Source organism: Hyperolius riggenbachi, chromosome 8 (assembly GCF_040937935.1).
Source record: "Hyperolius riggenbachi isolate aHypRig1 chromosome 8, aHypRig1.pri, whole genome shotgun sequence".
In the NCBI taxonomy this organism is placed as follows: Eukaryota; Metazoa; Chordata; class Amphibia; order Anura; family Hyperoliidae; genus Hyperolius; species Hyperolius riggenbachi.
In genome coordinates this window covers 83,738,105-83,754,572 of record NC_090653.1, presented here as the reverse complement: position 1 = coordinate 83,754,572, position 16,468 = coordinate 83,738,105, and the positions used below count along the sequence as shown (strand labels likewise).

At 43.8% G+C, this 16,468-nt stretch overlaps 1 protein-coding gene across 1 annotated transcript in view; it reads left to right on the top strand.

The window, feature by feature from the left end:
- KCNK6 (potassium two pore domain channel subfamily K member 6) overlaps positions 1–11,428 on the top strand; it is a 54,306-nt gene extending 42,878 nt beyond the window's left edge. The window contains exons 3-4 of the mRNA XM_068250834.1: positions 1,280–1,675; positions 7,747–11,428. Of these exons, the coding sequence (XP_068106935.1) occupies positions 1,280–1,675; positions 7,747–7,970 (620 nt within the window). The 3' untranslated portion in view covers positions 7,971–11,428. The remainder of the gene's footprint in view (positions 1–1,279; positions 1,676–7,746) is intronic.
- Positions 11,429–16,468: the final 5,040 nt, after the last annotated feature.

Below are 16,468 nucleotides of genomic sequence, written 5' to 3'. Positions count from 1 at the left end.
CTGAGGTTGTGGGAGGTATGATGCAGTTGCAACAAACCCTTAAGGTATCCAGGGCCCAAAATGCTGAATTTGATTGGCTGAATTTAGCTTTGAACTCGTATAGAAGTCAGAATTATTGGCATCTCATGAATCATTTGTACTTCAATCCATCGGGAGGGAATGAGGGGCATCAAGCTTCTTAGAGGGAATCTGAAGTGAAAATAAACTTATGATATAATGATTTGTAGGTGTAGTACGGCTAAGAAATAAAACATTAGCAGCAGAGATATAAATCTAATATTGTTTCCAGTACAGGAAGAGTTAAACTCCAGTTGTTATCTATGCAAAAGAGCCACTGATCTCTCCACCACCTAAAGTCACAGAGAGCTTTGTCTTCTGAAGCTTATTATCTCAAGTGTCTGTCACTGTTTTTTTTTTTCTGCAGAGGATGTAGAGGAAAGTTCAAAAGTTCACTGGCCTGCTCTGTGGAATCATTTAGAATGCTCAGTGTAATGTGTAAATTGGTAAATTGCAAATATTAGAGAATGATGCAATGTTATAAAAAAAAAACTATATAACTGAAAATAAAAACATGAAAGTATTTTCTTTGCTACTAATGTTCTAGTAATTATACGTACTACACAACCAATTCATTATATCATATATTTTTTTTCATTTCATTGTCACTTTAAAGCGGATCCGAGATGAAAAACTAAATATAACAAGTGACTTGTCTATATATCTTATCTAAAGTTTAGATAGTTTACACAGCAAATCTATCTTCAAACAGCTTCAACAGTATATTAATATTTTTTCCTGTGATACAATGGAAGCAGACATGTTTTCTGCTTGTCACTATTACACAATTACACACACAGGCAAGCTTATCTGTATCTAGGCATGCTAATCTGCATATTCTGTGAAAACTCCACTCTTATCTCCTCCATTACACAGGCAACTGATCTGTATCTGCACTGCAGCTCTCAGATTGTGAAAACTCTGCCTCTGAAATCTATAGCTAGTAACACCTTTTTCACCTGCCCAGACTGAAATCCCACAATCCCTTGCAAGCGCCAAGGCACTCTGGAGAAGCTGTGGGTGTGGCTTGTTTAGTTTATAGGGAATTAGAGTATTAAAACAAAACAAAACAAGTATTTGGCTTGAGGAATGCCCTATAAACTATATGTAAGGAACACAATTATGCAATGTGTGAAAGTTCATCTCGGATCCACTTTAAGGGGACCTAGGTATTTGTATGGTTTGTAGTTATGGCTCTGACCGTGTGCTCATGTCTTTTCAGGTTATGGATACACCACTCCATTGACAGACTCTGGGAAAGCGTTCTGCATCTTCTATGCTCTCGTTGGCGTACCTTTCACCTTGCTGGTTCTCAGTGCTGCCGTCCAGCGTCTCATGGCCGTCTTCACCTACACTCCTATCCGTTACTTCCAGCTCCGCAAAGGATTTGACCGGAACAAAGTGACCAGAGTTCACTTCATTGTCCTTGGTGTGCTGGTGGTGGCTCTGTTCCTGTTTGTACCTGCCGCTATATTTGCTCATATAGAAAGTTCCTGGAGTTTCCTGGATGCCTTCTACTTCTGCTTCATCTCTTTGTGCACCATTGGGCTTGGAGACTACGTTCCAGGGGAGCAGAACAAACAGTGGCTCCGACAGCTCTACAAAGTGTCTGTGGCCTGTAAGTATGGTAACATGGAGGGGAGGGGACTGAAAGCAGATTCGGCAAATAAGCCTGACAAGGTTGCCTAGAAAAGCAGTAAAGTTTTTAATAAAATAAGAGTCAGGGTTCCCATCTCTACAGAATTATAGTACTACAGTAGAGTCTCTGTTATCCGGCACCGACGGGGATCTGCTGTTGCCGGCAGGGCTATGGATTTGGTTCAAAAATCATCCGGCTTCGTGGTTTATTGAAACCACCAACTCAGACTCCAGGTACCCAAAATTGCTCCAACTCTCAGACTCCATAGCCCTGGTGTCCGGATAAGTGTGCTTACTAGTTGCTCGAGACTCAATGTTAGAAATAGGCCCAGCTAATACAATATTATACCCCACCTTATATACATACCATGAACTCAGTATTAAATGTTAAAATACAGTAATTAACCTTGGGGAGCCATAGAACCCAGTAAAGCACAGCAGAGCCCACAAACAGCCAAAGAATTTGGCCTTCACCACTGAGTACTGCCAAGGACTGCCAAGAGTCCTGTTGGACTCAAAGCGCTTGTGAGGCAGGCAGTAGAGCATGCTCAGTAGGCAGTAGCAGTGTTAGGGAGTCTTGTCCAAAAACGACTTACTGAATAGGTGCCGGCTTTCTGAAAAAGGAAGAGCTGAGATTTAGACTCAGGTCTCCTATGTCCGAGGCAGAGCCCCTAACCATTTTACTGTCCAGCCACTTTGATCCTGCCGCTCTCCCGCCCACCACGAGATGTCACACATGTGCCACTCCTCATCTCTCCCCCACATCATAATGCATTGTTAGCTACACAGCTGACACGTCTGTACAGGCTGGCCTTGTGATGTCACCCAAGGGGATCGGGTACTGATGGCACATATAAAAATGATGGGCGACATCCATCACAGGCGTGTACACTCCTTCGAATCACTTTGTAAACTCTTTAAAGGATTAGGGGGATTCAATTGCCTCCTTCTGGTCATAGTGGGACAGATTTATCAAAAGTGTCTGAGACAAAATATTGGTAGGTTTTTAGAAATCCGTGCAGAACTGTCTCAGGCATCTTAAGAAATCATTAGATAGTGCAGATTCCTTCTAAAACTGTTGTATAATAGGAGGAGCTAGGAAGGTCTCTCAGACAGTGCAATGTGTGAGGGGAATTGCTGTTGCTGAGGTAACCAACACACCTGCTGTATTGATAGCAGCAGGCTCTGAGGAGGAATTCAGCAGGGGGGAGAAGAATCTCACAAATAATGTCTAGTCTGCACTCTGTAATCATGCATACCTCCCAACTTTTTGAGATGAGAAAAAGGGACACTTAAGCCACGCCCATGCCACACCCCTGGTCATGCCCTACCACACCCCCTAGTCACACATACCATAAAGATTTCATAAGAAAAATATGTTGTTTTATAAGTCAAACCACACTGGTCCTTTCTATCCTGGTTCATTTTCCTTCATAGTAACATTTTAAAATGAGCAATATATCAATTTAAAGGATGGGAATAAAGTTTAGATTCAATCGAACACATTTTTAGTATAGAAATATATATATTTATATAGAAAAAGGAACAAAGTCCTGAAAGAGGGACAAATGAGGAGGAAAGAAGGACAGGGCTCCCAAAAAGGGACTGTCCCTCCAAAAAAGGGACAGTTGGGAACTATGAATCATGTCTAGCCTGCAGTTCTACATCTGTAGAACTGCTATCAAGCACTTCTTAATCTGAGCCAGTTTAGGAATGGATTTGCACTTTTCTTAACTGTAGTGCAGCTCTAGAAATTCATTCTAAATTGTCACTATTGCCTAGGATTTAAGAAGGTTCTTATTATCATGCAGAACTGTTCTCCCTGCTGGTTAGAACAGATTAAGAAGAAAAATCTGTTGGTAATGTTGATAAATCTCCCCCAGTGTCTTTATCTTACACGTATGACGCTTACTGTTCATTACATGCTTGGATTAACTTGATACTGTAGCTAAGAAAAAACTTCCCACAATCCACCTGGCACTGCACAGTTCTTGAAAGAGAACCCGAAGTGGGATTTAATTATGTTCAGGGGCGTAGCAATAGGGGGTGCAGCGGTAGCGACCGCATCGGGGCCCTTGGGCCAGAGGGGCCCCGAATGGCCCTCCCTCAACTACAGTATTAGCTCTATATTGGTCCTGTGCTCATAATAATCATTTATATATATATACTTTGAATAGTGGTAATCATTAACAAACTGTTCCCTATCCCCTTCTTGCACCTCTGACATTGTAGTTGCCATTGGCAGCTTTTAGTGCGCCGTTTCAATTGCTATGTATAGAGTGCATGGGGGGCCCATTGTAAAACTTGCATCGGGGCCCACAGCTCCTTAGCTACGCCACTGATTATGTTAGTGGGGCACAGAGGCTGGTTGTGCACACTAACACCAGTCTCCGTTGCCCCATGGTGTGCCTCCAGTACCCCCCTGCGTGCCGCTATCCCCTCCGCAGTGCTAGCGACACACAGCGTGTCGCCAGCACAATGTTTACCTATGTGCTGTTAGCGCCGCTCCCCCGCCTCCTCCGTATCGGCGCTACCCTCCCGCGTCCCTTTCCTCCAATCAGCGGGAGGGAAGGGATGCGGGCAGGTAGCGCCGATACGGAGGAGGCGGGGGAGCGGCGCTAACAGACAGCACATAGGTAAACATTGTGCTGGCGACACGCTGTGTCGCTAGCACTGCGGGGGGTATAGCGGCGCGCAGGGGGGGTCCTGGAAAGTTAGGCAAAGGCACCCAGACAGATAAAGACAAAAAAAAAATTGTGACCTATTTTAGAAAAACGGGGGTGAAAGGGTTACATATATAATATATTTGGGGCACTAATTATTAGGCAAATTCTCATTGTTGGTGTTGCAACCCCCTTTAAAGGGACTCGGAGCTGTAAAATGACAAAGATTGTATACATACCTGGGGCGTCCTCCAGCCCCATCAGCTCCGATCGCTCCCACGCAGCTGTCCTCCGCTGCCCGGCAGCTTCGGGAACTGGGTCCCGTCACGACTGTCAGTCGCGGCCAGCTATGCAGAAGAAGTGCACTCTTAATATGTTGCGGGCGCACTTCCCTTACGCCAGACTGGCTCCGACTGACGGAAGTGTGGGGACCGGTTTCCGGAGCTGCAGGCAGCAGAGGACGGAGGCGTGGGAGCGATCAGAGCTGATGGGGCTGGAGGAAGCCTCAGGTACGTATAAATTCTTTGTAATTTTACAGTTCTGGTACACTTTAAGCATGTGTAGACAGGGACTTCTTTCTTACTTGTATCTTAGGTATTGCTGTGTTTACTGACTGTTCTATCGGTATATACTCTATAACTGGTGTTGTGTTTGTATTACATCTATTTGTACACCGCTACAAAAGATGCACTGCCACTATATATAGCTAGAACACCTGTGACCCACCAGTGCTCCCCTGACACTGCTCAAGAACCACTGGTTGGTAGTCACTTGGTATTTTTCCTTTTAAAAGTTGTATTGGCTCAGTCACATGACCGGATGAGAGATTTGCTCATTCTTCTTTTGGTGCTCATATTATGTCACAGCTCATTGCATTTTCATTCAGCTTCCCCCTCCAGCTGGCTTCCTACACACACTTCTCACACATAGAGATATGCAGAAGATGCAGTGCACAGGACTGTGACAAAAAGCCTTCGGAGTGCTGTAGCCCCAATTAGGTGTCCATACATGAATCAAAAAGAGAAAGTGGGCACGCACATCCAATGCAAAAAGATCATTTATTTCACCATTAAAAGGGTACAAAAATTGGCTATAGTACCATAAGCAGGAGAGGAGTACAAGTCAGTGTAGGGGTCGACAGCTGTTTCACGCCAAATGTATGTGGCGCATCATCAGGACCATCAGGTGTCCTGATGATGCGCCACATACATTTGGCGTGAAACAGCTGTCGACCCCTACACTGACTTGTACTCCTCTCCTGCTTATGGTACTGTAGCCGTTTTTGTACCCTTTTAATGGTGAAATAAATGATCTTTTTTGCATTCCATGTGCGTGCCCACACTCTTTTTGATTCACACACTTCTTACACATTTATTTATTTATAAAGCGCCAACATATTACGCAGTTCTGGACATTAATTTAGGTTACAGACAATATTTAGGGGTGACATACAGCAATATGACAATACAGGAATACAAGAAAACCAGATCACACAGCACAGTATGAGTACAAGGTAATGCTTAGTCAGTCACTGGAGGGGAGCATGGAGATTAGGCAAGTTAGGTTCACTCAAATGCATTGCATGGGTGCACAGTAATGGAGGTGAATGATCAGGTAGGACACAAAAGGAGGAGGACCCTGCCCAAAGGCTTACAATCTAGAGGGAGAGGTAGGGACACAAGAGGTAGGGGACCAAAGTTCAGCTGTGTGTTTAGAGCAATTGTGAGGGGTGGTAGGCCAGAGTGAAAAGGTAAGTTTTGAGAGCCTTCTTGAAGATGTTGAAGGAGGGGACTGCCCTAATCGGTGGAGGTAGGGAGTTCCATAGTGTTGGAGCGGCTCTTGAGAAGTCTTGGAGGCGTGAATGGGACTGGGTGATGTGGGGTACGATCAGGCGAAGTTCATTGGAGGAGTGGAGTGAGCGGCTTGGTGTGTATCTCTCAGTAAGATCAGAAATCTAGGTTGGACAGGTTTTGTGGACGATTTGTAGGTCAGACACAATATCTTGAATCTGATTCTGGACTGGATAGGAAGCCAGTGGAGGGATTCACGGAGGGGAGCCGCCCTGGTGGAGCGATGGGAGGAGTGGATAATTCTGGCTGCCGCATTCATGATGGACTGCAGTGGGGCTATTCGGGTCATAGGGAGACCAGACAGAAGGGCATTGCAGTAGTCGAGGCGGGAAATTATGAGGGCATGGATGAGGAGTTTGGTGGTGGCAGAGGTCAGGAAAGGGCGAATGTTACGAAGGTGGAAGTTGCAGGACTTTGTGAGGTTTTGGACGTGGGGAGTGAAGGAGAGTGCAGAGTTCAGGGTGACACCCAGACAGCGGGCTTGAGAGGTAGGGCGAATGGTAGTGTGGTTAACAGGGACCTGCACATCTGGGAGGTCCAGGGATGACCGGGATAGGAAGATCATAAATTCCGTTTTGTCTAGATTTAGTTTCAGGAACCTAGCGGACATCCAGGAGGAGTTGGCAGATAGGCAGGAGGAGACCTTGTCCATGGTAGTGGTGGATATGTCAGGGGTGTGGAGGTAGATTTGGGTGTCATCTGCATACAGATGATAGTTAAAACCCATGGAGGAGATAACCTTGCCAATGGAGGATGTGTATAGGGAGAACAGTAGAGGGCCAAGGACCGAGCCTTGGGGGACTCCCACTGAGAGGTGGTTGGGAGCGGATGAGGACTAATTGAAGGAGGTCGTGAAGGAGCAGTTGGAGAGGTAGGTTGAAAGCCAGGTCAGGGCGAGATCGTGAATGCCCATGGACTGGAGGGACTGGAGGAGTAGGAGATGATCTACTGGATCAAAAGCTGCTGAAAGGTCAAGGAGGAGGAGAATGGAGTATTTACCTTCAACTTTAGATAAGGCAAGGTCATTGACCACTTTGGTGAGAGCCGTTTCGGTTGAGTGGGCAGGGCGAAATCCAAATTGCAGTGGGTCTAGTAGTGAGTTGGCATTGAGGTACTGGGTCAGGCGTTTGTGAACCAAACGCTCAAGGAGTTTTAAGGCAAAGGGGAGGAGGGAGATCGGGTGGTAGTTGGAGGGTAGCGACACATACCCAGATGGTCATCTCTTCAGAAAACCGCTGAAGTTTTCCTCATAACTGTTGTATTTAAAGACAGCTTGAGGGCTGGTTACTGATATCAGAAAATTGAGGTGCATGCGGCTCCTGGACAAATCGGGCACCGCCATTTGTTGTAATACAAATTACTGAGAAGCCGGCACCCAAATTTTTTTTTTCCTCGCTGGCGGTTTAGGGCTGGGATCAGGTGCCCAGTGGTACCCACCTGACATTTAGCGTTTTTGCAGGGGTTTTAAATGTTCGCCGTTGCTCGTCTCTGGTCTGTATGCTGTCCCAGGGGTTAATTTCTCCTTTTTTTCTCAACAGTCTACCTCTTGCTTGGACTCATGGCCATGCTGCTTGTACTTCAGACCTTCCACAAAGCTGCAGATCTTCATGGAATCACTGATCTCTTCTACCTCCCTCACCTGCATGACCAAGAAGACCAGGAACCCATTCTGGAGCCTTCACACTCCACCGCCGGAGAGCCTGAGCCCAAGAGACCACTTGCTGCAACCACCCAAACCGGTTATTCATCCATCAACCGATAACCTCAACAGTGGGTGCTGTAGCTTTTTTTTTTTAATGGACACGTTAATGTTTATTGTGTTACAAACATTTGATAAGTCACTCAGATGCCATCCAGACTCTGTACTGAATGACTGCCGTGACCTCCTACCACTGTGCCAACTACGATCATCATGACCTACTACACCAAATGTAATGCTAGTTTACAGTGACTGTATAGGATGTATACGTGGGATTTAGTGCCAGTTCTGCACAGGGTTGATGTGAACGTATCATGTAGAATTTTTTAATACATATATGGATTTTTTTTTTTTAATTAACCATAACCTAGAAAGATCGGTTTCACCTAATGTGAAAAATGTTTCACATTTTTTTAATGTAGCTGGTCTGACAAAAGTGCATTAACTTTTGTGTTATAGCTTAAAGTTCTGTTATTTGATTATAGTATTTTTTGTTTGTACTTTGATGCACCCACATTCTCGTTATTCTTGAATCGGCACATCACACACCTATTTTTGGAGCACAAGGTTACTTTTCATAAATTATGAGTGGCAGTTTTTGCCTGTGCTGAACGTGTGCTGGTCCTGAGTATACATTTTTTTTTTTCCATTTTTTTTTAATTTGTTTTTTTTGTTTTGTTTTGTTTTGTTACACAGAGTCCCATAACTATAACTGTAGTTATTCCTCTGTTGCAGTATTTTATGCCGCCTTCACAATTAAAGTGTGAGAACCTGCTGTCCGCTCAGTAGGAGCTTGTGTTGTGCAAAGTGCAGCAGCTTCTATTCGCATTCATTGCAGTTTGCTGAACACAACCTTCTCCTGTGGGAACCCCGGCTTACTCCTACTTTCAGTTTCTATAGCTGCAAAGCATATCAAAAAGACTCGATGGCAGAGCTGATGTGAGGAAATCTAATAAGGGCAGGCGATTTATTTATTTCCAAAGTTATGAAAAGCGTTCAGTAACGTGTATATATAATATACCATATTTATTTCCTGTTAAACAATACCAGTGGCCTGGCAGCCGTGCTGATCTATTAAGCTGCAGTAGTGTCTGAATCACACCAGAAACAAGCATGCAGCTAATCTTGTCAGATCTGACAAGGTCAGAAACACCTGATCTGCTTCATGCTTGTTCAGGGGCTATGGCTAAAAGTATTAGAGGCAGAGGATTAGTAGGACAGCCGGCAACTGGTATTGTTTAAAAGAAAATAAATATGGAAGCCTCCATATACCGCTAGCTTCAGGTGTCCTTTAAGATGTGTACACATGTACAATGTTCAAAGAGGGATCAGGACTCAATCCCTCGGGCAACGGAAGCAGACAGTGTGGGCGCCAGACGCTAGTGCAAGAATGGGCGCCACCATTGACACCAATATAAAGGGGCAACAAGCGGGTGCTGAAGTGGAAATTTGGACTCCCAATAACATCGTTTTTGTAGAAACGTACGATGAAGATATTGGTTATGCAATATCCGACTCCATTTATGTGAATGGGATCAACTTACATTAACTCTATATTCTGGAATATATAAGTTTTATAATATGCTTGAAATCTCATATATCGATTTAGCTGTATCCCAAAAATGACCCCTCAATGCTGGTGTTTTAATGGTCGCCTATGCAGAGCTTGAAGAATTGCATTATTTGCAGTGCTTTGGCATTTCAATGGGTGCCTATGGCAGAACCTGTAAATTTGTGTTTTTTGGTAGTGGAAGGGTTCAGTGTGAGAATAGGGTTGTATATAGATGTAGTAAAATATCTGTATTTTTACTGATATTTTACTATCGTAATTTGCACTGAAATAGTAGAATTTCAGTAAATGTACAGATATTTGATCAGATTTTCAGGCGCCCAAATTTCTTTGACCCCCCCCCCCTTTTTTTTGCTTGTATGCCTCGGGCAACAATTTTGAAGGGGGGTTGCTGGGTGGCTGGTGATGCGCTCTGCTGCTACGGAGGAGGGCAGAGGGACAATGGAGAGTGATGGAGAAGAGAACAAAGGAATCCCCATGTGCCCGGCCGAGACAATTGGCCACTATGCATCTGTTGGCAATGCAGTTGGGCCAGTGTACACTCGCTGAATTTTCAGCAGGAGTACGTATTGCGGTGCCGCTGGGGCTGTATCAATTTAAATTGCAGATATTTATTTTACTATGCACTACCCGGCACAACCATTAAATACTATTTGGTAGCCTATTAGCTACTATTTCACATTAGGCACCCTAATGACTGTCTGGGCGCCCAGTTACTGAATATTAACACAGGCCTGACAATAGCAGCGCCCAAATGACTTGATCCATCTCGGCAGCGGCAGCCCCAAACATACACCTCAACCGAGAACCCTCTTGCTTGCCTACGAGGCTTTAGCTGCTCCGAACGGTCCCAGTTACTGCTGTGATACTTGTTTTCCTGGCAGTAAAGCAGCAGTTTCTCAACCGGACAAGTGCCAGGAAATGATCAGCTCTTACTGGTGTCTACACAGTAATAAAAACCTGAAGTCCGGGATGTTTATGGTTTTCTCTAGTCGACATTGAGTGTGAGCTCCCTGAATGCACGCTGAAACACTTGGAGTATATAAAAGGTACTTGCAGGCACCTTGTGGTAGTCTTAAAGGACAACTGAAGTGAAAGGTATATGGAGGCTGCCATATGTATTTACTTCTAAGCAATAACAGTTGCCTAGCTGTCCTGCTGATCCTCTGCCTCTAATACTTCCAGCCATAGCCCCTGAACAAGCATGCAACAGATCAGGAGTTTCTGACATTGTCAGATCTGACTAGATTAGCTGCATGCTTGTTCCTGGTGTGATTCAGCCACTACTGCAGCAAATAGATCAGCAGGGCTGCCAGGCAAATGGGATTGTTTAAAAAGAAATAAATATGGCAGCCTCCATATTCTTCTCACTTCAGTTGCCCTTTAAACAGCAACGTCTATGTACCACAAAACTTACCAACCATGATTGGTCCACTTTAAGTGACACAGGTTTACTAAATAATGTGAAGAAAGTTTTAGATGCAAGATGGTTAAATCCTTGGCAACCAGTCAAAGTTTAGTTTTGTGTCCATGAGGGAGGCGCTCACAAATAAAATGATCAAGCCAGTTTAAAATAGATGAGGGTGAAACTTGCCTCCCAATGTGGCTACATTCGGTATACAAACCAATTTTTGTCTAATCTTAAAGGGGTTCTGTGGAGTCCTGCAATAAACAAAAACACACTTACCTGGGGCTTCTATCAGTCCCCTGTAGCTGTTGTGTCCCACGCCGTCCTCCTCCGATCACTCGTTCCCCGCCGCTGGTCCCGATCTAATTATGCGTATCACACATCTGCGTGTCCGCAGTGCGTGCGCGCTCTCGCTCGTGTCTCTGGGACCTTACTGTGCAGGCGCAGTACAACAAAACCTCGTACAGTGCCTGCGCAGTAAGCTCCTGGAGACACGAGCGGGAGCGCGCATTATTCGTCTTGTTAGACAAATTATTGACTGGTGCCGGCAGCAGGGAACGAGTGATCAGAGGAGGACGGCGCGGGACATGAGCGCTACAGGGGACTGATAGAAGCCCCAGGTAAGTGTCTGGTTTTGTTTATTGCAGGACTCCACAGAACCTGTGCAGTATACATTTGGATTGTTTTAATATTGTGGGCTTATTAATAGGTAAATTTCAACACACTCCCATTTTAAACTGTTTTTAGATGTTATTCTTGGACACTTCTCATATTGGTAGAATGCTTCTGAGTTTGGTTTTAAGTGTAGGTACTTTTGATATTCTTTTTTCCAGAATGTGACAGATGGAGCACAGAGAGTCTTGAGGGAAGCTGAGGGAAAAAGATGAATCCCAACCCCACTTTCTGTCAATACAGTGGCTCTCCTTGGGACAGCCCATGTTTGTGAATACCCTCCTTGCGTACATTTATTACTCTTAAAGCAGACCTGAACTCAGAACGTCCTCTCTGCTCTAAAAGATAAGCAATAGCATAATAACCTTTAAACAAAAACATTTGTTATAGCTGATAAAAATCCTAAAATTGATCTGCACAGTTTCTACTTCCTGCTTTCATGGAAGCAGACATATTGTAAACATCCTGTGCTTTCAAATGAGCTTATCTGCCATGTGACACAGGGGAGAGATTAAATTACAATTTGAGATTAGGCACGGATGAGGGGGAATTAGACACGCTAAACTCTCTAAATACATACAGGGTGCATTTCTATGTTTTCCTTCTGTACTGTGCAAGAGTTCAGTTTCACTTTAATTTTCAGTACCTTGCTATGTGGCTCTCAGCCATGCCCGCTTCCAGCTGCTGTGGGTTACTGCTATTTGCATATATCTCTTTGCCTTGCCGCCTGTTTTTTTCTATAGTTTACAAAGGGAATTTTTTTAACTAAATTGGTATTCTTTTAAGATGTCAAAATAAATATAATGCGACCAGCCATCAATGTGAGAAAATAAAGTGCACAATGTTGTGGCATTCCAAAATGTAAAGCAAAGTCCCTGTTATCTGGAATTCAGGCAACTGGAAGTCTCAAACAAGCGGCATGCCTGAGGGGGATAACATGGACAGTGCTTTAGGGTTTGCAGGACGCTGGAAAGCTGCTAGGAGCTACAGGAAGGGTGGAAGACATTGCTGGAGACTCAGTATTTTCTGCTGCACACGGGGGAGGTTTGTGCTTTTTCGTCCAGTTACAATCCCTGCCTGTGCCGTATACAGGGGACTTTGCTATATTTAGAAGCCAATATGCTTTTTTTTTTAACACTATTTATGGCTTATTTCTACTACTTGTTGTGGCCATTTCCAATTTGGCCATGGCACCTGTGCTGCTGCAAAGCCTTTGCCCGAATCGTTTATCTGTGCCATGTACAGCTATAGGGATTTGTGTTGTGAAATGCTGCAGGTTCCGAAATAGTGGAAATGGGCCCTTACTGACTACGCTTATAATTTACTGTAGCTTCACATTCCTGTTTCCGCTAATATAAGCTGGAAATAACCCAATGAGCCTGAAGTTCTGTGAGGTAACAGGATGGATATACAACGTGCTCACAGATATTGCTGCACCTTTAAGGTGCATCATACATTAATTTGCAGCATCGAGGTCCGGCCAATTTGATCTTAATTAAATAAATCTGGAAGAGATCGACGCCCCAATATGGTCCCCCATCGACTTCCGGCCACATTGATTGAATGAATCTTGCTGCTGGAAAGATGTCGCTCGGAAGGGCTTGGTCGGGTGCGTGGTGGTGACTGCTTTTGATATTCAGTTATCAATGGACCCCACGCACGGTCTTCCTCCTGCTATCTAATTTGTTTAATACTTACCTGGTCCAGCGTCTTCAGGTCACAGGTGTCGCTTCGCCCCATTCTTGGCAATACAGTCACAGCCATGTTTCTGAAGACTGCCAAAACTCTTTGAACACCTCCACCTGCATTGCCACGTCCTGCCTTCAGCTTGGCAGCCACCAAATAGGCATTGCTGCCAAGCTTGGGATTGACCGTGGCACTCGCAACACACATCGGCATGGCCAGAGCCTCAGCATAGATTTTAGAAAAAAATCGCCCAGGCACATCTTCGAGGAGGGGTGCAGCAATCACCTGCCTGGAGGGATGATGCCAGGACAGGTAAGTATTTAACCTTAACTTCCCGATCATTTGTCACTTTTACTGAAGGTACTCCTTTTAATAAAATTTGAAGGAAAGGGTTTATAGGAGCTGTCATTCTCTCTTCATAAATCCCATATTCCTGGCTGTTCTGCAGATCTTTTGACTTCAGTCATTTCATGACACACCAGTAGGTTATCAGTGGAGTCGGAACACCTGATCTGCATATTACTCCCTTGTCAGTGGCTCACAAACTATGACAGCAGAGGATCTGCACAACAGCGAGGCAAGTGACCATTGTACTTGCAACATAGACAGCGATGGAACCCTCCAAGTTATTTTCCTTTAATAAAAGTCAGCATGGCTAGCAGGATCGTTTAGGCCTCTTTCTTGTAAAGAACTGGCAGGAGATTAAGGCATGACAGTTAGCCAAAAAAAGCCAGTATTGCCCATTTTGGTCAAAGAGTAGAAATGTCAGCACAAGCCCTTTCCAAATTCTAATGATAAATATAAATATGTGCTGCCGCTGCTAAGGTAATTTATTCCACATCAAGACAAGCCAATATTCCAAAATTCCTCTGTGCTAGAAAACAAAAGTCCTCTCTATAAGAAGCAGTGTGTGGCCAGTAGCCTTCCTCCTGCAGATACCCAGTGCTCAGAGATCAGCAAGGTGACCATCACCTAAATATGATGAAAGCACTATTAGTGTACAGGGGTATAGGCAATTTATTCACAGATAGATATACCAACAAAAACTCACATTGTGGGTCCTGTGCAACAGGGACCCAGTATATATAAAAGACGCCTTTAAGTCCCTAGCGACCCCTAATAACAAAACCGGTCGGAACTAGAGAGTGCGCATCTCAAGGTTTACGTAGCTGTTGTTGTTTTTGTTTGTATATCTATCTGAAGTTTGTGAATAAATTGCCTATACCCCTGGAACATTGTTTGCTAGAGCTGAGGAATTTTGGAATATCGGTCCATTTTGGTCAACTGAAAAACATCTTGTCCTGTCAACAAATGTTCAGCCAAAAACCCACTGTGCCCTGGTGGATCCATTTGTCCTACTGTGAGGATTGCGTTGAATTTCCATGGAAACACAGCCCAGCAGTTTTCAGGTAAAACTGGTTTAACAGACGTTTTGCTATGTTTGCTGAAATGAGGCCTTTTGGTTGTTTGTTTAGACATTGTTCTGCAGTGCCAATGGGTAATCTGCAGATTGTAGGCCGTGACAGGTGTTTTACAACCTACCCTCTGCAGACTAATGTATTATTGTCTATAGCCACTATAGTGGTGCTTTTATAGATATCCCTGACCAGTAATGTGCAGTAGGAACAGTTTAAGGGTTGAGAATTAGATGACCATGATTGTCCATTTTTGACCGGTGTCTGTAGAGCTGCGTTGCTTGACCAAACGTGGGCAGGCCTAAGGCTCAGTTCACACTGGCTTCTGCAGGACAGCTGGGGGATCATTTAGCCGATGCTAAACGCTTGTCTGCTACGGAACAGAAAAGCATTCGGCATCTGTTTTCCCAGCGTTTCGACGTGGCATCGCTTTGAACCCTTAAGGGGACACGGAGCTGCTTGGTCACTACATGTGGTGTCCTAGATATTGGGATCTACCACAGGGTTTATGCTTATGATGTGAAAAACTATCCCCATTCATTTGAATGGAACAACAGTTGATCCCTTTCCAACAATTTCTGAGACCTGCCAAAAACTGTGTCTACCGCCCATCTGAACCAGCCTTATAGAGGAGACGTTGCCTGTTTTGCAGTCAGTATCCTTGTCGTCCATCCTCTGAATGTGCCAACCTGCACCATATAAGATAGTTAATCATATATGATGTCAGATAGCAGTAGGTTTTTAGATAGTTTAATGAATAATGGACTGATTCTGCTCATCAAATGATAGAGAGTTGCCATTTCAATAACTTATTGTACATTTACTATACGGTTTATTGTTGAATGTGTACTGACAGCCATGTAGAATATGTATTTTAATAAAATAATTCTTTTAATTGTGGTGTTTTGTTGTTTGTTCTTCCAAAGGTTTTCTTTATAAAATGCGTTTATTATATTTACATGGAACTTCCACCTTTGTTCACAAAAACTCTTTCCATTCAGTTTGACTCTAAATTGCTAGGATGAACTGTGAACAATGTTTCAGCTTGCTTGCTTTATTGTTTGTGTATAAAACATAACCAATGATTTTAACAGACAAGGGCACTTATGCAAACTTAAGAGAAAAAGTGAATTGTGTATGGTCCCCTGGAGCCTTAAGATTTGTCAGTGCTGTAGTGCAGGTGCTAAAATGGGCAATGATTGATCTGGTTTTATTATAAACTCACACCTTGCTGTAGGAGTATATAGAAGTCATTTGTACTCCAAACCGTAATGTTGCTATGACAGGTTTATGGCAATTTTACCAATGTAATTTTGAGTCGAGTTAAACGTGAAATTACACTCGATGTTAGACTACTCTTGCCTCAATTCACGGAGCATTATCAAACACTTTATCAAACGTTTGATAATTTACCTCATGGGTAAAATCTCATTTTGAATTCACTAAGGTGTTATATATTTGTTGAACGTTTTATCGGTAACACATTCGATAAATATATAACACCTTAGTGAATTTAAAATGAGATTTTACCTATGAGGTAAATTATCAAACGTTTGATAAAGTGTTTGATAAACGTTTGATAATGCGCCGTGAATTGAGGCCTCTGATGCCATTTGAATGCATACTTACACCTCAGAAGCTGAAGCCTGGTACACACATCCACTTTTAATTGGCCAATCGCCACCCCCACATATCTGATAATGTAGGCTTACAAGTGAAAAATTACTAGAATACTGTGTACAGATTGTGCAGGTAAGCTTTCATATTACATGGAAGTGTTAAAATTGGCCAACCAAAATTGGGTGTGTAA